Source organism: Pteropus medius, unplaced genomic scaffold, assembly GCF_902729225.1.
Source record: "Pteropus medius unplaced genomic scaffold, Ma_sr-lr_union100, whole genome shotgun sequence".
NCBI classification, from domain to species: Eukaryota; Metazoa; Chordata; class Mammalia; order Chiroptera; family Pteropodidae; genus Pteropus; species Pteropus medius.
This window is the reverse complement of record NW_024342471.1, coordinates 16,546,792-16,568,118: the sequence shown is the minus strand read 5'-3', so window position 1 is coordinate 16,568,118 and position 21,327 is coordinate 16,546,792. Positions and strand designations below refer to the sequence as shown.

Here is a 21,327-nt window from a genome sequence, read left to right as displayed (position 1 = left end):
TCCTCCTCCTGGCACAGCAAGCCCTTCCTTCTCTCAGGCCCTATCTCCCTTCCCACACTCACTCCCTGCCACCTCCTCCCACGCACGCTGGCTTCAGCCATGCTCATCTTCTCCCAATTTTCTTACTATTTTTCTTACTGTGTCTTGCCATTTTCTTCCTTCCCTTCTCCTTCCTGGAACCAGTTTAAATTTCACCTCCTCTTAACTCCCTGAGACAGAGGTAGATACTCCAGCTCGCCTTCCCTTTCCCCCATGCTCCCACAGCATTGGTGTGCTGGACTATAACATCGTTTGCCTGGCCCAATTGATTGTGAGCTCCTTGAGGGCAGGGTTGAATCTATTCCAGCCCTCGGCACATAATAGAATACCAATACACAATTGCTGAATGAATAAATGAGTGAGTGAATGGATTTGGTAACTGCTCGTTCTAAGCACAGCCTCCACCATAAAGGATGTGAAAGCAGGAGGTGCAAAGCTGGTAGTCAAAACACAGACCTCAAGCTGGTGGTCAGATGCCGACAGTCCAGGAACACTTGAAATCAGCATCCAGGGGACTTCATGAAAGCCACCCAAACTTGCCCAAGATGAAGAGAACATTAAAATATCTTTTCCCTTTTCAACCCACTTCAGAAAAACAAGCACGGTTTTAATTCCTTTGGTGGGGGGCATTACTATAATAACTTCAGCCATTACTTATTCTTTATTTGCTTGATTCCAAAATTGGGCCCTTCACAAAACTGCCTTGGGAAGCAAGTACACAGAATTAAAACATTAATTATATTATATAAAACATATCAGAGCAGCAATTAAAGTTGCTTAAATTAATGTGTGAAAGAATAAATAGTAGCCTCCGGGTTGCCCCATGGGGCGAAGACCAGATAAGATAAAGGGAAGATATTTTAGTATATGCATATCTCGAGGAATCATGTGCTGGCGGGTACAGGCCCAGAGAAGGCAGAGAATTCTCTTGGGCTGAGAAGAGTATGCTGAAGGAAGAAAGAAGATGACTTATGGGGAGGGTGGTGATATTTCAGAGTCCCATCAAAGAGGGGAATTATGAAGGGTTCAGTGGTAAGAGTAGAGCAAAGGACAGTCAAAAGAGTGGGGACCCAGGATTTTCGAATCACAGAAAAAAATGGCCTTTGTGAAGGTATGGGGGTCATAGGGCCAAGTGAATGAGTAAGAAGTGTGTCTGGGGGCCAAGTCCACAGCACTGCCAGAATCTGTCAACCAGATGGTTCTAATATGCAAACCAGATTGTGTTGCTCCCAGGTTTGAAGCAACTCTCCAAGCCCTCACTCCTTAAACTCACAGGACCTCAAGGCCATGGGATTCCTGGCCTGCATCTCTAACTGTCCTTCCTGCCTTCAACTTGCTGCTCCAGACTGTGGTGTCACTTCTGCCTAGAAAGCCCTTCTTCACTCTCCTTTCATCAGACCAACTTCTCACCTTTCGAGGTTCAGCTCAGGTGCTGCTTCCTTCTCTCCAAAAGCCAAGCTGGGATGTGCACACCTAACCCCCCGTGCCCTCTCAGAACCCTGTGGCAGCTTACCTAAGCAAGTACTACGCTGTACTTCAATTATTCTGTTTACTCATGAAACCAGTGTACTGAGGCAACTCAACTCAGTGGGGCATAATAATGAAATTTTTTCCCCCTAATCTGCATCTTCAGCCATGCTGTGTTGAAGCTCCCTTTTCCATCCCTTAATGACATCTCGGGCAGATTGCATTACTTTTGGATCACTTTCTGTTGTTAAACCTCCATCCTTGAAAGCTTTATTCTCAAACTCAATTTAAATCTCATTTTATCTTCTCCCTTACTCATCCAAGGGTCGACTTGAGCCAGGTAGGTCCCTACCTGCTTGAATAAAACATGGGGTGCGGGGGGGGGGGGTATGGCCTGGTTGTGAGACATACTCCAGTACACTCTCCCTTACTGAAATTGGGAGGAGAGAATGGGAATAGCCTTCTGCAATCCCCCCTTCCCTCTTGGTCAACCCTGCTTCCCCTGCCAGATCATAGTGGCAAGTGTCCATCCATACATGGCTTCTCATGGGGCACATGAATTAGTTTCTTGGGGGCTTCCCCATTGCACAGTTCTCTGGCAGGGGACATCCAGCTCGGGCTTGAACTTTCCTACCTTGCACCACCACCTAGGCTCCTGACACTGGGGGACCCTCTTTCTCATCAGTCAGCCTGCTTGGGTGGGATACCAGAAAACCTGGCTAACTACTGCAGGGTCCACTTGATCCAGAGAAACTCACATCCTGGCCAGCTACTCCACAATGACCCCTCTCTTCACCTCTTTTCTACCCTGCTCAGATAGGCACAGGGGGACATCAGCAAGCCCCATTACCAAGTAGATCCCCATTGGGGAACAACAACTCAGCATCATTTCTCGCAGTCTCCCCTTAATCTCCATGAGAAACTCCCAATTAAAATGCAGGGGGGCTGTCCTCCACCATAACATATAATCCTCAATAAAACCAAAGAACTCCTCCCTCCCTAGGAATATTAGATGGTCAAGGAAAAAGAAAGTGATGTTTTGGCTAAGGGATATAGGACCAGTTCTGTCTCCTTTAGCAAACATTGGAGGGAAAGTATCTGGCTCCCATTTGGAATACAGGGTACATAGGGCTGAGGTCATAGTGCCAATTCCTAAGTAACAGGGAACTCCCACTCAATAACATTTGTACTGGGTCATCCCTTCCATCTAACTTGATCCCTGGGAAGAAGGATCTTTGTACCCTGATGCCCACAAAGAGCCCAGGCATATGCTGGATCCTGAACAAGCATTTGTCAAGCGAAGGTGAAACTATATGAAACTGAAGGGATCCATTAGGATCCACCTGCTCATTCCACACTGTCTTGGGTAGCTGTCAATCTCTATCAGATGACTGGGCTCTCTAGCTGGGATTCCCAGGCCCAGCTGTGGGCGAAAAATCTTTTCCTTCAACTCAGCAGAGTTAAGCAGAAGGGATTTATCAGAAGGAACTAAGAAACTCAGGAAATAACCCAACCAGAAGTTATAGAAACCCAAGAGCCAACAAAATAGATAGGTGAGTTTACAAAGTATACAAGTTCTTTATCATGATCACGATGGCTGATCCTGATTCCTAGAGAAGGAAACCTTGGATCTGGTCCTCAGCCTTCTTGGGCTCTGATGTCTGGAATAAGAAATGGCATTGGTTGGGAGAGGAGAGTTCAAATTCTTCACCATGGCTTCAAAATCCTATGTGATCTGGTTTTTGCTGATCTCTCCCTCCACTTGCCCACTTGCTTGCTACATCCCAGCCATCCAGGCCTCCCAGAGCCTTTGTGTTGCTCCCTCTGCCTGAAATACCCCTCCTCCCATTCTTCATCCACTGACTACCTCATCGTTCAGGTCTTCGAGCAAAGGGCACCTCTCCGGAGAGGCCACCCTGATCTTCTTATCTGACTTCCTCCGCCACCAGCCCACTTTCTCCACTGCTGTCCTCCCTCATAGCACCCGTTCTAGTCAGGGTTGTCACTGAAAGCAAGAAAAGACAGAACTGGTGAATTGAAATATGTAGAAGAGAATATTATTGGAAGGGATCAGGAGGTTTATAGAATTGACAGGAATACTGAAGAATCAAACTCAAACTCAAACAGGAACCGCAGGAATTGAGACATAGACAAGACCTTTGTAGACAAGACCCTGCTACAGAACAGGTCTTACAAGCCAACGTCCAAGACAGTCCACATAAGCCCACCTTCTGGTTTTCACACCCTTGTGTAGTCCGCCTCCATCATTATACCAGGGTTGGTCTGTGTGACCATTAGAAACCAAGAGAAGTGATAGATAGTTTGTCATTTCCAAGAGTAGGTTAGAAAGCCTTCAGTCTTTTGTGCTCTGTTGCATAGTCTCTCTTCCTCTCCTTCCTCCCTCCCCTGCTCCCTCCCTCTCCTTTCTCCCTACTTCTCTTTGTCCCTCTTTCCCCTCTACACTGCCCCTCATCCGGTCCTCTGGGGAAGCCAGCTGCCAGGTCATTAGGACATTCAATCAGTCTATAGAGAAGTCCACTTGGTGAGGAATCAAAGCTTCCAGCCATGATCTGCATAAGAGTATAGAAGTGGATCCTCCAGCTCCAGTGAAGCCTCAGGTGACTGCAGACCTAGCTGCTACCTTGATTGCTGTCTTATGAAAGACCCCTAATCAAAACCACCCAGCTAAGCTGCTCCTGGATTCTTGACCCACAGAAATTCTGAGATAATAAATGTTTGTTATTTCAAGTCACTAAGTTTTAGGGCAACTTCTTACATGGTAATAGATCACTAGGACTAGCCCTAACTGACCCTGAACTTGAGCACTATTCCCTCAAAGTCTTGGGACGGGACATCAGAGTGGCCATGCTTGGCTTACACTCCATATTCTGACTGCCAAAGGATAGGAAGAAGTATCTGTGCCTTCTTGGCCTCCTTGGTGGGTCTTGTCTCTGCTCCCACCATCACCCTCAAGTAAGAAGGATATTCAGATGCTAAGCAGCCAAGACAATTCTTTTGCACTGCGATATTTCTTCAGAACACTTATCACCACAGTTCTCTATGCAGGATGGCACTTTTCTCCTAAGTCTGGGCACACACCAGACCCTAAAACTAAAGGATGCAGATTCTCTCTCAGCCTAGTAATATAGGGGAAATATCCTCAAAAGTCAAAATCCTGATTGCCTTAAAAATGCCAAACCCTGAGGAAAGACCTATGGGAAGGTAACTTCTTCTCAGTGAATTAAAAGGAAAAAAATATAAAGCTGGGGAATCAGGATCGAGAGACACAATTCTGTATCTTTCCATATATATAAAACACGTGAAAAATCAAACTTTTCCTGCTCAAGATATACGTATGAAACAGACACTTTATTACAGACCGAAAATTTATTCACAGTCCCATCTGAAAATTATATCAATGTTTTTATTTGTACATGTCACCTTTTTGTCCTTGTCCATATGGACCTTTAGATTTTTCTTTCCCAAGGGTACCATAGATAGATTTCCTGTTTTACATTCTCTTATTATATTATACCATATATTATTTCCACTTTTGTAAATATCTATTTTTTTATCTTTACACCTCCCTCCCCATAACAGCCTAGCAGGTATCCTTCTAACTATTTAATGTGTTCTTTTCGTAAGAAAATAAATCTTTATTATTTTTTTGTAATCACTTTTCTCACTTAGTGTATTGTGGAAATTGTTTCAGGTTGTTTCAGTAGACACAGATATGACACATTATTTTTTTAATAACTGTATAATATTCCACCATGTGAACTTGTCACATCGATTCAACCAATCTTCTGTTGCTGTACACTCAGCCTGCATTCAAGTTTTAACCTCTGCAAAGCATGCTGTAACAACACATATCCATAGGCATCTGTGCTTTTATTTCTATAAAATACATTTCTAGAAGTAGAATTTCTGAGTATAGATATTGTAAATGCTAACAGGCATTTTCAAAATACTTTCCGAAAAAAACTTAAATACTCATATATGAAAGGAACTTTACTTTGCATTCTCTCCATCGCTAAATGCTATTATTCATTTTAGTATTTGACAACTTGATAAGAGAGAGAGCTCATTGTTGCTATAATTTACATTTTGCAATTATTAGTGAAATGAGCATCCTATTGAATGTTTATTAATCATTTTGATTTCCTCTTCCATGAACTAACTTTGCTCATTTTTCTACTAAATTGTCTTTTTTTTAATCAATTTCACTTATTCATATATTCATTCAACAAGTATTCATTGAGCACTTACTATGTGTCACATGTTGGGGCTATTCCATTGACTAGGCAAAGTCCTGGCTCCCAAAAAGAGCTCTTTGTGTGACATTGATATTAACCCTTTACTTTGTCATCCATGTTAAAAATCAGCTCAGATGTCAAATTGTGCCTCCAGGTTTTCCCGTCCACATTTTCTGGCAGACTGTTAATCATCATGGTTTCAGATTTAATGATGTAAAAATACCAAATGCCACTAGCCATTAGTTTGTTAGAGCTGTAAGTGCACTTAGTCCAATCTCATATGCAGCACCTTGTTGTCAGCCCACTCTCATGCCCTCCATACTCACTGTTCCTGTCCCTAGTTCAAGCCCTTGTGATCTTCTTCTGGAAGGCCTTTGATGGCAAGACAGAAGTGCCAAAGTTAATGCCCCTGAGAGCGGCCTTCTACCAATGACAGACAAGGAGTTGGTGGATGAAAACCCCAGTTCCATTGTCTACACCGCCTCCTACATCATGATTAAGCCCCAGTTGCCCATAGTGTAATCTGCTCATTAACCCACCCTGTAATGGCTTCCTTCCCCTCCCTGTTTCACTTCCTCACTCCCCATTGGTGGTTCCGGGATCACCACTCAAATAAACTCAAATCCTGTCTCGGTTTCTGTTTCTGGGAAACTCCAGCTAAGACACTTTGATTTGCAGGTGAGGAACTAGCAGCAGGAGGCGCTATAGCTTGGTGGGTAGGAGTGTGGCCTCTGAAGTCAGGGGCCTAGGTCTCAGGCTCGGTTCTGCTCCTGACTATGTGGCCTTGAGCACAATCTCTGGTTCCTCCTCTGTAACATGGGCCTAATAGCTCACATGGTTATTACGAAGATGAAAGCAATTATGTGATTTTCTCATAATATCCAGTAAAAAAGTGATATTAATCATTAATATTAGAAAACTGAGTCCTAGAGAGTATATGTAGTTCATCTAAGGTCACATTGGCACCTAGGACTCTTATGTCCCATTTCAGAAGACTCTACTCTTCTTGGCTTCCCATGGGCCAAAGATGTTACAGTCATGGGGTGTCACTTATCCTGGACTTTGAATACTTCTGGACTTACAGGTGGAATTGGGTGGTTATCAGTGCCATCCAATAGAACTTTCTGTGATGATGACAACATTTTATATCTGCATGGTAGCCACTAACTACATGTGCCTACTAAACACTTGAAATGTGATTGGTACGATCAAGGAAGTGGATTTTTTATATTATTTACTCATAATATATGTAAATAGTCCTGTATAGCTAATGGCTATCATATTAGACGGCTCGGATCTAGAGAATGGGGGTTGAGTGATGACGGAAAGAATTTCTTAGTTCTTTTATTCTCCCCCTATTCTCTCTTCCCTCCTGTCACCTCTCCCAGCCCCAGCTATTCAGTCCCCTCTCCATTGCACTCCCCTTTCCCTCCTTTGTACTGGCTGGGTTCTATGCAAGGCAACACCAGGGACTGTGACAACCATATTTTTATATACCCAGCAAGGTGAAACAAACTCCTTTGTGATCCCTGTGTTGAAAGACAAGACGAATATCTGCTATAAATAAAGCTGAATAAAGATCCTTTTCTAGATGGCTTCCATTGTTCCCTGTTCCTTTATAGTATTCATGCTGAGATAATTTCCAGCTTCTCAGATCATCAGTAGTTATAAAACATACCATTACCTCATTTTCACTTCATTAGATTTACAGGTCGCAAGACTACTTTGATCCTTACCAAGTTCACCATTAATGGTTTCGAAATAATGGTTCTTTCTGTTTCAGCATGAGCCCAATACAGAACTTCCTCTTTATGTATTCTTTTATCTCCTGCTTCCTACTTTTAACTCTCTGTCTAGACAATACCAGCTTATAGAGTTTTCCAAATGCTGGTGTGTATTTCACATCCAGGAAGATGCTCCCTGCACAGCTCTGTAACTCCACAGCAAATGCAGTAAAAGTAGTCATTTCTTTCCAAACCATCTAATCCTGATGGATGGCATGAGAAGGTCTGCCTACGTCATAGATCTGATCAACCATCAGCTCTCCCAGGCTACATTTCCATGATACCTTTAGTTACCTCCACAGGGTGCAGTGGGGTACATGGGCTTTGGAGCCTGATAGAAATTGGTTCGAATCCTGACTTTGTTGCTCAACTGAGAAATTTATCTTCCTCGAGTCTCAATTTCCTCATCCGTAAAATGGAAGAATGGGATATGGATATTTACTTTGTAGGGTAGGGGAAGGACTAAGAGGATTTGTATGAAAAAGCAGGATATTGAAGTCCTTAAGAAATATGGATTCCACCACTAGTATACTGTTCTGTGATCTCAGGTAATTTTCTCACTTCTCTGAGCCTCAATTTTCTTATCTACAAAGTGGGTATAGTAATAAGACCTACCTCTTAAGGTATTGGGGAATTAAATAAAGATATATATATATATATATATATATATATATAGTCCTCAGACACTGACTGACTCAAAGAAAGCACTCACCTCTTAGTATGCCTGAGGAGAGATTCTCATGCCAGTCATTGACTACTTTCTTTAGAGCAGGATTCTTAAGTTTTTTAATGCTGTGGACTCCTCTGACCATTTGGAGAAGCTTATGAACCCTTCTCGAAAAAAATGCTTGTAAGTGCATAAAATATGAGTTACAAAGAAAACCAATTATGTTGAAAAATAGTCATCAAAATATTAAAAAGACAAATGTGTGATATAGCACTGTATGTGCTTTTATATTGATGGATTAAATAATAAGATACAGTGGCAAGTCTAAAATTTCTATAATTTCAAAGTAATGAGGAATGCAAACAATTATTCAAGATATCTGCAATGATGGTAATGTGATATGAAATAGCTGTACTTTCTATTGGAGACAACATAGCAGGCTCTGCTAATGCTACTGTTTGCTGCCTACATTTATAATTGAAAGAAAGACTTAATTTCAGTCAGAGGTAAACGAAAATAAGAAGATAGGTTTTTCCCATCCAAGTTCTTGAACCCCAGTTAAAGGATCCTGCTTTATAATATATTTAGCACTCCTTCACCCTCAGCTGTGCATCCAAAGTGACAAATTAGGAGGTAACCCGAAAATTCTCCTCACATTTCATTACATGGCCTCTGACTGGAAAAGTAATTTCAAGAACAGAAATGCACAGTCCTGCAAGAGTGTACATACGACGGGCTAACAAATATGACTAGCTAATGCTTACTGAGCAGTACGTGGCAAGCGCTCTTTTAAGTGTTTTACAAATGTTAACTCAGCAACATTCACAATAATTCTTTGAGATAGGTCCTATTACTATTCCTGTTTTACAAAGGAGAAAATTGAGGCACAGAGAAGTTAGGTAACATGCCGAAGGTCACACAGCTAGTAAATGGTGTAGTAAGGATTTGGACCCAAGTAGTCTGAATGCATAGTCTGTGTTCTTAGCTACCTTTCTATATTATCTCTCTACTCTGAGTGTGAATGGGAAGCGAGATTTTTAACTAAAACTTCAGGAATAGGAGTTAAAGAGGTGACAGAGAAGGGAGGAGGGAGGATGGAGATATAGGAAAGAGGCTGAGAGAATACTTTAAGCAGAGGTAACGAATGGGAGGTACAAAGGCCCTGAGGTGGAAAGAATGTGGTGACTGTAGGACCCAAAACATACCAATGGGGTTTCAGGTTGGAAAGCAAGGGGAACAGTGGCATAAAGTAGTGCTGGACAGCAGAAAGCTTCTAGACCTTGCACGGTCTTGAAAGCAGCTGTATCATTATTCTAAGTACAATGAGGAGTGATGATCAGGCTTGTTATATAAAGTCATCACTCTAGCTTTGAAAGAGAAAGAATTAGAGAGAAGAGAAAGAATTAGAGAGAAGAAAACGTGGAAGCAAGGAGTCTAGTTTGATGGTAAGCTAGGAGTGATGATCATTTAGGTAGTAGCCAGGGAAACATATAGAAGGGGGACAATTGAGAATGGTCTGAGGGAAAGGATCTGGTGCACTAGATGTGGGGGTAAGGGACAACTCTGTGGCAGACTGTTTCCCAAAGATGGCCACAGCTGTACCTCCCATCCGCACCCTTCTTACAGGGGAACCATGCTATTCTTCCCATCGAGAGGCAGGGCCTATGTTCCCGCCCTTCGAAACTGATCAGACTTATGGGCTATGTGATTTCCCAGGCTACGTCATAAAAGGCAGTATAGCTCCTGCCTGGTTCTTTCAACCATCCTCTCAGAGCCCTGAGCTCTGTGCAAGCAGCACAGCTGCTCTGAGGCTGCCATGCTGTGAGGAAGCCCAAGCTAGCCCATTCAGAGAGGCCATGGAGAGTCCCTGAGACTATGTGAAGAGAGATGCCCAGCCCCCTGCTGTTCCAGCTACAGCCACTGTCTCACTAACTCTGAGGCAGAATGGCTCAACCAAGCCTTCCCCGAATTCCTGATTCCCAGGAACTCTAAACAAGAATAAAATAGTTGTTTTACGTCACTAAGTTTTGCCTCTAGAACACTCATCTTTCAGATTCTGTCTACTGGCTCAGACAGTTATTCAGTTCTAACCCTCATAAAAGATATTTAACATTCTCAATTTGGATTATCTGCGAGGGCCCCTGAAACATGGTAAATGACTTTTAGGTATGTTATCTCTGCAGTTTTAATTACCCAGCTCAGTGGTTTGTAAAACTAGAAAGAGCTTTTTTAAAAAATATATATATATATGGATTCTCAAGTTCTACCCTAGACTCACTGCATCAGAATCTCCAGGAAACAGTGAGCCATTGACTCAGCTAACCTATCTTACTCTTTGACATTATCTTTTTACCGTTTTTATGATTATTATACCTATATTCTATCTCTAACCCCAATATATGTAGGCAAATTAGGAAATGGAGCCTTTGAGAATTACAAGTGAAGGTGGGGGTATTACTCAGATTGCCCTAGTCATCTGAGTAGTGGAAATAAGATTCACTTACATACATCAAAGATAATTCTCTTTAGATGTTTTCACAAGTATAGTTCACATGGCTCTGGAAATAAAATAACTAAATGTGTCCCATCTAGATAATTGAATAATATTTGAAACAGTGTAAATTGCTCCAAAAAGAAACAGAGATATTATGGAAACAATGAATAGCCCTGAATATAAGTCTTAAAAAAAAAGAATGTTATATGACAAAGAGATGCAAAAATGGTTTGGGGCTATTTGGTGTTGAGATAGCTTGGAGAAAGACAGAATCAAATTCTACCTACTTGGGACAGCATACAGCAAAATCAAATTTAATTAAATTAAATATTTAGTTATTAAAAGGGAAAAGTGAACCATGGTAAAATTAGAAAATGAAGAAACATATTTATTAAGTTTTCTGGTGGGAGAAAAGTCAAAAGTTAAAAACGGGTCAGCAAAGCTGTGTTCCTTCTTGAGGCTATAGGGGAAAATCTGTTTTCTTGATTTTTCCAGCTTCTAGAGGCGTCCTGCATTTCTTGTATGGCCCCTTCCTCCATTTTCAAAACCAGCAGTGTAGCAACATCTTCCAGTATCTCTTTCTCCATATATATCCCTCCCCGCCCCCTGCTTGCTTCCATCATCACATCTTCTCTGACTCTGACTCTCTTATAAGGACCCTTGTGATTACATTGGGCCCACTTAGATGATCCTCCTCATCTCAAGATCCTTAACCTAACGACATCAGCAAAGTCCCTGTTGCCATGTAAGGTGATACATTCACAGGTTCCAGAGATTACAACATGGACAAATTTGGGGGGCCATGATTCTAATTGCCACAGTTGTACAAAGCTATACAAACATAAATGGATGTGTCATAGAGGCTGGGCTCCCCAACGGGCTGCCGCTTTGTTGGCAGATGCTTGCTTTATGGAGTTATTAGCTCTGTTAGGGCTCACCGGGAACTCAATATCATCACAACAAAGTCCCCTCTACCCCCACCCCAATGTCCTGGGGAACAAGGACTCAGTGATCAGCTTCCAGTGACATTTATTCCATTTATTCCACCTGTGAACAGAGTAGTCCATGAAAACCTAAGGGCTTCTGTGTTCTAAGGTCTGTTAGCACAAGCAAATCTACAGAAAGACACAAACCATGGTGTCATAAAATGAACCTGGAAAATATGAGATCTATAGACTAATGAGCTCATAGGATGAGCCAGGCACGATTCTAAGAGCTTTATGCGTGATATGTGTTACCTCTTTAATTTAACGTAATTCATACTGACCTGAGGAAGTATATACTATTCTTATCCCCATTTTACAGATGAAGAAAATGAGATGTGGGGAGGTTAAAGAACAGCCTGAAGTTTTCCCAGCTAGAAGTGGTGGAGTAGAGTTATGATCGTAGGCCAGTCTGGGTCCACAGCCTGTGTTCTGATCCACCAAGACTTCACAAATAGTAAATTCCCCTAATAGAATTGAGCCAAGAAAGTTGGAGCATCAGAGGTCTGTTTACATGATGCACTGGATAAATCCCCAAAGCAGCACAGGCAGGTCCTGGGGCAGTTGCGAAGCCTGTGCAGTTAAGGTGTAGACCCTTCTGCTCCCACTCTCAATGCTTCTCTCTTTCCCTCTCTCAGACAGTCCTGTTGGCCAAGGACTTCCACCAAGACCAGCACAGAGTAAGGAAGAATTTCTTGGCCTTTATTTGGTCATGTGAACCCTTTTGGGAATTGGAAATAAAGAGATATTAATCCCTTTGCCTGGAAAAAATGCATTTATGCACATAATATTACAGAGAGTTCCAGTCAAAAGAAAATTACTGGCTGAAAAGGACACAGCATCACTTCTGTGTATTCCTGCCAAAAAATGTATAACCTGAATTTAACAATGAAGAAACATCAGACAAGCCTCAATAAGGGATGTTCTATAAAATAAATAGCCTGTACTTTTCAGAAATGTCAAGGTCATGAAAGACAAAGAAGACTGGAGAACTGTTGCAGACTAAAGAAGACCAAAGTGACTTGAAAATGAAAGGCAACATGTAACCCTAAACTGGATCCTGGACCAGGAAAAAAAAAATTGTTTCTTTTGCTCTAAAGAACATCAGTAGGACAACTGGACAACTGATGAAATTCAAATAAGGCCTGTAAATTAGCTAGTACAGAGATAATACAGAGAAAGACACACACACACACACACACACACACACACACACAGATTTATAAAGCAAACAAGTAAAATGTTCAACATTTTGGGAAAATGAGTGAAGGACATTCAGGAATTCTTTGTACTATTTTTTGCAAATTTTCTTTAAATTTGAAATTATTTGGAAAATGTAAAGATATTTTTAAGAATCCAGAGTGCTTCATTATGTAGTAAATGAGAATTGCATGTAACCTGCAGCCTATCTGAGCTCTACACATCCTCTACATCTAAAGAAAAAGACTGAGAAGTGTTCTCATGAGACAACTAGCAGAACAGGATGGGAAGAAGTTCCTAAACTGCAGAGTTCAATTCAACTCAAGGGTCAAGAGACCAAGTCACTCACCTCCAGTACTCTGTGATCATGGGCAAGTCATGTAAGCTTTCTGTGTCTCAACTGACTCATCCATAAAATGGACATAGTAATAGTATTAACCAAGAAGACTATCGATATGACATTAGGAAAAGGAAAGAATTCTTAGGCAAGACATGTAACACTACAAATCATAAAGGGAAATGTTGAAACATATGAGTATGTTAAAATTCAAAACTTGTGAATGACAAGACACCATTAACAAAATTAAACAACAAACTACAGCAAGAAGACCTCACTCTAGTATCTGGTATCCAGAATATGTAAACAATTTCTATGGATCAATAAGAAAAACATAAATAAACCCAATAAAAACATGGTCTAGAAATACCAACAGGCAATTCATAAAGGAAGAAACCTGAATAGCCTGTAAGAAAAGATGCTCAATATCGCTTAAATTGAGAAATAATATTTATACATTGCTGCCAAGAGTATACATTAATACTTGTTTGGAGAACAGTCTGGCTAAACCTCCTTAAGTTCAAGATGCAATATACTACAAAGTCAGCAATTTCACTCCTAAGCGGGTATCCTGGAAAATTTTGACATGTGTACCCAAAGAGACATGTACTAATATGTTCAATACAGTACTCTTTGCAATAGAAAAATATCTAACTATTCCCTAGTACAGATACATAGACTGTGGCTGATTCATAAAAGAAATACTATAGCAAATAAAATGAATAAATTAGAGCAGCACTAAAATTGTATGGTACATCAGAATCACCAGGAAGACTTGGTAAAGGACAAATTGCTGGGTCCTACCCCTAGAGTGGCTGATTCGACTCATCTTGAGTCGAGCCAAAATTTTGCATTTCTAACAAGTTATCAAGCGTTATTGATGCTGCTTACTGGTCCAGGGAACATACTTTGAGAACCACTACTCTAGTTATATGTTTCAACACAGTTAAATCTTGAAAACTTAGTACAGTTAAAAAGATAAAAGCAAGTTGAAAAAGGATACAGAAAATATATCTAAATACATTAAAACAATAGCATATAGATTAGGAAGAAAGAAAGAAAGAAAAAGAAATAGAGAGAGAGAGAGAAGAAAGAAAGAAAGAAAGAAAGAAAAAGAAAGAAAGAAAGAAAGAAAGAAAGAAAGAAAGAAAGAAAGAAAGAAAGAAAGAAAGAAAGAAAGAAAGAAAGAAAGAAAGAAAGAAAGAAAGACACATATCTTTATGATAAAAGTACAAACTATACATGGGAATGTATTTCAGGGAAGTGATTATCTCCAGGAAGGGAGGGGAATAAGATGGGAGGAGAGGCTTAGCAGTGAGTATAAAGGCATGTGTAATATTTTATATGCTTTAATGTATGTTTAAAATGTCAAGGAATTTTTAAAGTTTAAATTATACAGTATCTTATCTCATGGGGTTGTTGTGAAGAGTAAATGAGATCATATGAAATTTCTGGGTGGGTACAGTAAGATGAAACTGGGTTAGAGAATCTCTGTCCCTATATATCTAACCAAAAAAATAAAAAATTATCAAAAAAATTAAGACAATCAATTCAACCAAATGATAAAAAGGGTACAACTTTATAGCACAAACATCAAAACGGGGATAATCAAGGAAAGAAACAAGATTCTGAACTGAGTCAAGTGTGGTTCCTAACCTGCCCCACAAAAGTATACCAAGAAAGCAGGTGAATCCAAAAAATCCTGAAAATCTAACGTAGAGTGAACAAGCTGGGGGAAAGTAAAGTAGTCTTCTTGGTTAATCCCTGGGAATAGAAGTCCCTATCTGCTCCCCAGGAGCTCTCAGCAGAGGCAGGAAAAATCACCCAGCTTACATTTCCCCGGGTGCCATGATGAATTATGGTAAGGATCTGAAGGCCAAGCATTATCTTCTCATAGACGTTGGGCATACCCTGCACTATTCACGAGGTGAAAAACTAGACAATAGAGTGCATCCCTGTTTCTTTCCTTCAGGTATTTACTTGTTTGCAATTACACACTCAAGTGTGATTATTCACCTAATTCTATCCCTCCACTAGACAGCAATCTCTGAGATAACAGAGATGGGCCTGCATTTGCTCATGATCATGCCTAGCAAGCAGATGTATAATAAATCATAAGACCACCTAATAGGTGTATAATAAACTTTCCATTCAGCGAGTAAATGAGTGAAGGAGCGAACATATGAGTGGTTGTCAAAGAAATCTGACTTCTAGTGTTCAAATTCCACAGCCACCATTTTTACTTGGCATGTACTATTCACAAAGAGAAAAACTATACCCCATGGGGTCTGAGGCATTTCCTAACTAATAAAAGAGCCTACCTGACTCCCATAGCGATAGCTGTGGAGTGTATTTACAGTTGTGTGAGCAAATTCTATTCCCTACGACATTTTACATGCTTCACAGTCAACATTTACATTCTGAGAAATTTATTTTTGACATTGAATATTCCCAGAAAAATAAATAACTCAAGAAGAAACTGATTATATCACCAAAGCCTTTTGCCTCTTGTCAGTGAAACTAATAGGGTACATACACAGCCCACTGAAATGTAAATTTAAATAGAACATTTTCTCTACCTCTCTGCTCCCTTTGTTCCTTGTGATCCAGAAGTTACAGGAATATATATATATGTACTATTCTCCAATACACACATCCAAGGTGTTTTGTTTTTTCAGTTTTACGCAAGATTAAATCACAGTATTTTAGGGTTTAAATGATCTATTTTCACAGAGAAGAAGGAAGGAGCTCGGAAAATTAGAAGAAAAGCGAAGCCCTTCGGGGTGGGGAGACCCGGCCTAGGACACAACCACAGCCGGGGACGCCGTTACTAGGCAACTCCTCGCGTTCTCAACGGCCACCCGGGAGCCACTTCCCCGCCCTCCTTGCTAAGGAGATCGACACCCCAACTCAGCCCTGCCGTAAACCCGCGCGCTGTTGCGACATTGCTGCGCCTGCCGCTGCGTGCGCGCCCTCTGCCCCCACTCTCCGCCCCGACCGCCATTGCCTCGTGCCCGCGCCGGTCGGTTGGTGGCGCCTTTGTCCTACAGCGGGCAGGTGGGCTGAGGCGGCGGCGGCGGCGGCGGCGGGCCTGAGGCGAAGGAGCGGCCGGGAGCCCGCCGCGCTGGTAGCGGTGAGTGTCGGGGAGCGGTGGCCGTCCGCCGAGGCGTGGGGCTGACGGGCAGGCGGTTGACTTGGACCCGGGCCGGATGGGGAGGCTGAGGCGGGAGGGCCCGCTCGACGCGCGACCGCTGCTGCGGCCTCGGCTCCCTCCGGGTACGCGCGGGGCTGCGCATGCCCGGTGCGGGACGCGGCCTCCTCTGGTTCCTGTCAGGCCCAGGCCCGGCCATTCGGGGCGGCCGGGGGTGGGCTCAGGTCCGGCGGCGCCGCACCGCAGCCTCCTGTCCGTGCGCCAATCGCCGACAGTAGCCCTCCAGGCTTCTCTGTAGGATAGGGCTGCACACTTCGCGCCCCTTTCTCCAAATGGCAGAGTCGCTCGCCTGCAGGTCCTCAGCGAGCCCAGTGGCGCAGTCGGGATTCGAACCGGGGCGGATGCGAGCCGCCTCACCGGGCGTTCCGGGGCGTAGAGCGCCGTGCGGCGAACCGAGCGCTGTCCCTGATCGCCGCTGCCGCCTCGCGGCCCCTCGACAGCATCTTCGAGGCGTCTCCTTGTCATGTGACACCCCCACCCATTTTATAACGCGGACCCTGGGCCCCAGAGAACGGGGAAAGAAACTGTGCCGTGGTTACCCCGGAAATTAGCGACAGAGCCAGCGCCCAACTTGCAGGCTCGCCTGCGTCTTGATCCATGGCACTTTCCACTCCAGGACAACCTGCCAGGGGCTTTTTTTAGGACGGCGTTCCCCAAATTCCAGGCTCTCGCGTTGCACCTTTATGTCCGGGTACCATCTGTACTGCCGTTTGTTTACCGAATGTTAATTTTTTTCCTTTAAATTCCCCCCCCCCCGCCTTCTTAAGTATATTTGTTTAAGGTGGAAACGTAAATCACAAACCGTATATTGGAAACCAGTTATTTTTCTAATGCTCATAAAAAAAATAAATACCTGTCTATTAAAATAAACAGTGCGTCCTTGTTCCTCCTGAAATTATTCTGCATTCTACGCTTTGGGAAACGCTGCCCTAGGAGTATGGGGTTAATTGTCATTCTGGCTTTTGCTCTGTGCAGTTTTCCCTGAGGCATAGCAGAATCTACGAAATGCTCCAGGATCTTCAGGGTTGATCATTAATATTATAAGCTTTCTCGTTGTAAACCGTTCTCATTATTGACTTACAAATGATAGTCCCAGGGAACTGTAGGAACTGTGCGCTCAAGTGTGTGCTTCTTCAGTTTTCTTGTAGCATTGTGGTGTGGTAGTCACACTACAGTTTCTAAAAAGATGTTTTTGCGAACGCTGATGGAGCAGTTTTGGATTTTGACAACTCGAGATTTAATGTTTTCTGTATGAGTCAGTCTGGGTGTGAAAACTATTTTCATGTTGACTTTTTCAAACCAGTAAAGCCCAAACTTTGCATTGTGGGTATTGGAGATCACTTGGCTATTTGCTAACATAAGTTTCTTCCTTCATTCTGGATTTTTGCCTTTCTCTTAGCTCATCTGTCATCCTCCAGATATTCTTTGAAACCTCTAACAAAATCTTTTAACCTAAAACATAGAAACAGTGATTTTCCTTGTAGAATGTGCTGGAGAAACCATATTGCGAGTGGAAGGAATGTTTCTAGGTGCAGTTTGCTCAATGTCCCGTGCCTGTGAACACCACATGTTTGAAGGAGGCATTAACTAATTTATTTGTAAGCTAACAGTCTAGTCTCTTCTATTTGTAATCTGTTCATAAGCTCTGTTTTTGTGTGTGAGAGAGCAGATTTACTTTTAGTGCATTGAAAGGTAACTCTGAAAAGTCAGCTCTGGCCATTCAAGGATGTTTTTCCTCAAAGGCTATATTTAAAAAATCTGTATTCCTTGATTACTTTGATATGAGCACAATGTAGGTATATAAAACTAAGGTAATTTTCTTCACATTTCTAAACAGCAGTCCTGTGTAGAGGACAAATGAGTCAGTTGCAGAACTTCAGCAAACAGAGCCGCATCTACCATGCTCAAAAGCTAAGAATAAACATCTTTTGGAAAGGCTTTAAGAGGTCCGATGAGAAAAAGTGCCTAATGGTTTGAAACTTCTTTTTAAATAACCACTGCAAGCATTCCATCTCTTTAGCCTGCAGATGGCAGTACCTTTGTATGACTTGTTACTACTGTGATATTACTGAAACTTAGTTGTGCTTTTAAGAATGAAAACTCTTTGGAGGAAATATATTTAATATTTTCTTCCCTTTAGTTGTTTTTGACTCCCATGAAGATTGAAATGTCTGTTTCTAAACTCACTATTACTCTTAGTGGTAATGATAACATACGGTTTATGTGCTCCTGTCAGTTATCTTGTGAGATAGGTAGACTGACATTATATCATTTTTGCATATGAAGAAATGGTGGCTCGGAAAGATTCGATTTCTTGCTCAAATCATGTATAGTAGAACGCATTCAAAACATTGAAAATAAAAGATTTTACAATCAAACAAAATTGGGACATATTGAGATAAAGTGATATCCTTACTCCAGAACTTCTCAGAGGCTTTAACATGCTAAACATGTGCAATGTAGAGGTCCAAGAGAGGAAAATATCATGATGCCTTTATCTTAATGTCTTCCCATGAGTGTTTTGAAATACCGGCAGTACCAATACTACTCTTTCTCCTAAACCGTTTCCTCTCTGTACCTTGTGGTTTACTAATGATTGCTGTATGTCTTTAAGACAGGTGCATTTAAAGCTCAGTTAGCTTTTTGGTGCCAAAAGATTTGTCCTGTGAACAGCATATTCATTTGTCTAGACCAGCAGTCCCCAACCTTTTTGGCATCAGGGACCAGTGCTCCTACGATAATCTAATCCCTGATCTGAGGTAGAGCTGAGGTGATGATGTTAGCAGCTAGGGAGCTGCTACAAATGCAGATGAAGCTTCACTTGCTTGCAGGCCCAAGCCGCTCACCTCCTGCTCACCTCCTGCTGTGCGGACCTGTTCCTCACAGGCCATGGAACCATATGCAAACCCGGGTTTGGGGACTCCTGGTCTGGACTATTCGACTTAAGCAGAGTTAAAGTAAACTGTCGAGAAGTTAAAATGGCAATAACCAACAGAAAGTTACCCTCTATGTTATTCTTATTAATGAGAGGCATCAATGAAAGGATCAGGGTAAGGCCAGTGTCTAAAGCAGTAGCACATTAGGGAAATATGAAGTTCACTGACAGCTAAATATCTAATACCAGCATGCCTGCTGCTTTTTAAATAGTGGTTTTATTACCACCAGATATGAGTGTTTATAGGGATGGTCATTTTCATTCTTTATCCTGTCTCTAAAAACCTAAGAGATAATAGTCAATTGGACCAAATATTTTTATATTAAAATAATTCCCATCAAAGAATCAGAACTTTCCAGACCGTAAGACTCTTCCCTTTATTTCATGTTCAAAACATTATTGTTGACCTATATAAAGACTAACAACTTTAAGCAGTGATCACACAGCTTAAGTCACGTTGGAGAACAGTTATGAAGCAAAGTGTCTCATAACTTTAGCTCTATAAAATATCTTGAGTGGTCCCCTGGTTTGGATCTGGAATGATTGGATTACTGAAGATTTGGTTGATCCTGCAGCTAGTGGGCAAGCTTTGGAGAACTTTAAATTTTAAGTAATTTGGCTTTAAGTGAGTATATTGCAACTGGAGATTGAGATAGTAATAACATGTATTTGGGTCAGGGATGATACAAGAAGTTTACTTTTAATCCCTCTTCAAAAATTATTTTTGATATCCAAAAGAAAAAATGGGGAAAACATGATTTTCATTCAGTTTTAAAATTTAGGATTACAAACATGTAACTGAACCTTTTGCAGCCTTTGAAAAACTTACATTAGGAGGACAGCATCAGAGTCACTAGAACAGCTTGTTGGAAATACAGATCCTTGGATGCAGCTCCCTACCCCCCACTTTCAAATGACATCTCTGGAGATGGGAACTAGGGAATTCCCTTTCAAAAGCCACCCCTGTGGTTTTTATGTACATTAAAGTTTGAGAACCCCTGATTTAGGACTTTAGAAAATGAATTTTCACTGGAAATAGAGGTTGAAGCAGATTCTAGTACTAACCTATTCATATCCCAGATTACTAATAGGAATTGACAACTTTGGTTTGTGGTTGGGTTTACATTAATGGATTCATTTTAAACAAGACTTTAATTTAACTATAAAATGTTTTCAGCTTCATAATTTAAACTAGAGGTAATAGGAATAGTTAGAATATCTGTGGAGTTTTCAGTATTTTAATTCCTTCCATTCAGTAGGCTGCTTTCACCTTGAGAGCAAAGAAAGCAGACCTACCCAGATTCCAGAGTTTGCTTATTAGCTTTAGATTTCCTCCATTTTGATTTTAGTGGTGTGACTGTGAAATTATATATGTGGCCATTTTTTCTTTTTCAAAGAGTTGCATTTAGATATGAAAACAAAATTCTTCAGAAGAAGCAGGAGTACTAGCCCCTGCCAGCAGAGCAATAAAAACAGCTCTAGTTTGCAGGATTCGGAGAACTTTAGTTGGAAGTTTGCCTTTTATTAGCCAAAGAAATGGGTAACATGCTATCAAAAAGTAGCAAACTCAGTGATTGATATTTCCTGCCATTTTGTAACTAGGTAATTGGAAAAAGAAGCTTAAATTTTCAGAATAACTTTTTAAAAGATCAAATGAAATTGAAGAGAATTGGTGGGCTACATACTCCTCCCAGGGGTGGAGGGTACCGACCTTATTGGATATTAGTATTACTTTTAGCACTATGGAAACTTGGGTTCATGATTCAATTTCTTTTGGAGGTAGCTGTGTGATTATGCTTTCTGTGCTTTTTTCAGAGAATATACTTTTACAGATTTTAGCCATTGTCATATTTTTTTTTTTTTGGTAACGTTACAAGTTATTTTCCCTTTAACACAGAGATTTCTAAATGGAGGACTTAAGTATATGTTATGTGTACGCTAAAGAGATAAATAG

The 21,327-nt window shown here is 41.4% G+C and overlaps 2 protein-coding genes across 4 annotated transcripts in view; one reads left to right on the top strand and one right to left on the bottom strand.

Moving 5' to 3' along the window:
• CD40 (CD40 molecule) overlaps positions 1-16,523 on the bottom strand; it is a 27,635-nt gene extending 11,112 nt beyond the window's left edge. Inside the window, exons 1-2 of the mRNA XM_039863729.1 lie at positions 16,276-16,523; positions 15,549-15,567 (exon numbers count right to left, since the gene is read on the bottom strand). Coding sequence (XP_039719663.1) covers positions 15,549-15,567; positions 16,276-16,523 — 267 coding nt within the window. The remainder of the gene's footprint in view (positions 1-15,548; positions 15,568-16,275) is intronic.
• The window catches only part of NCOA5 (nuclear receptor coactivator 5), a 28,563-nt gene continuing 23,456 nt past the window's right edge, over positions 16,221-21,327 (top strand). For 2 of the 3 annotated variants that reach the window (XM_039864477.1, XM_039864479.1), the window contains exon 1: positions 16,221-16,360. The gene's annotated coding sequence lies outside the window, so the exon portion shown is untranslated. The remainder of the gene's footprint in view (positions 16,361-21,327) is intronic. The other variant, XM_039864478.1, reaches the window with a different exon arrangement.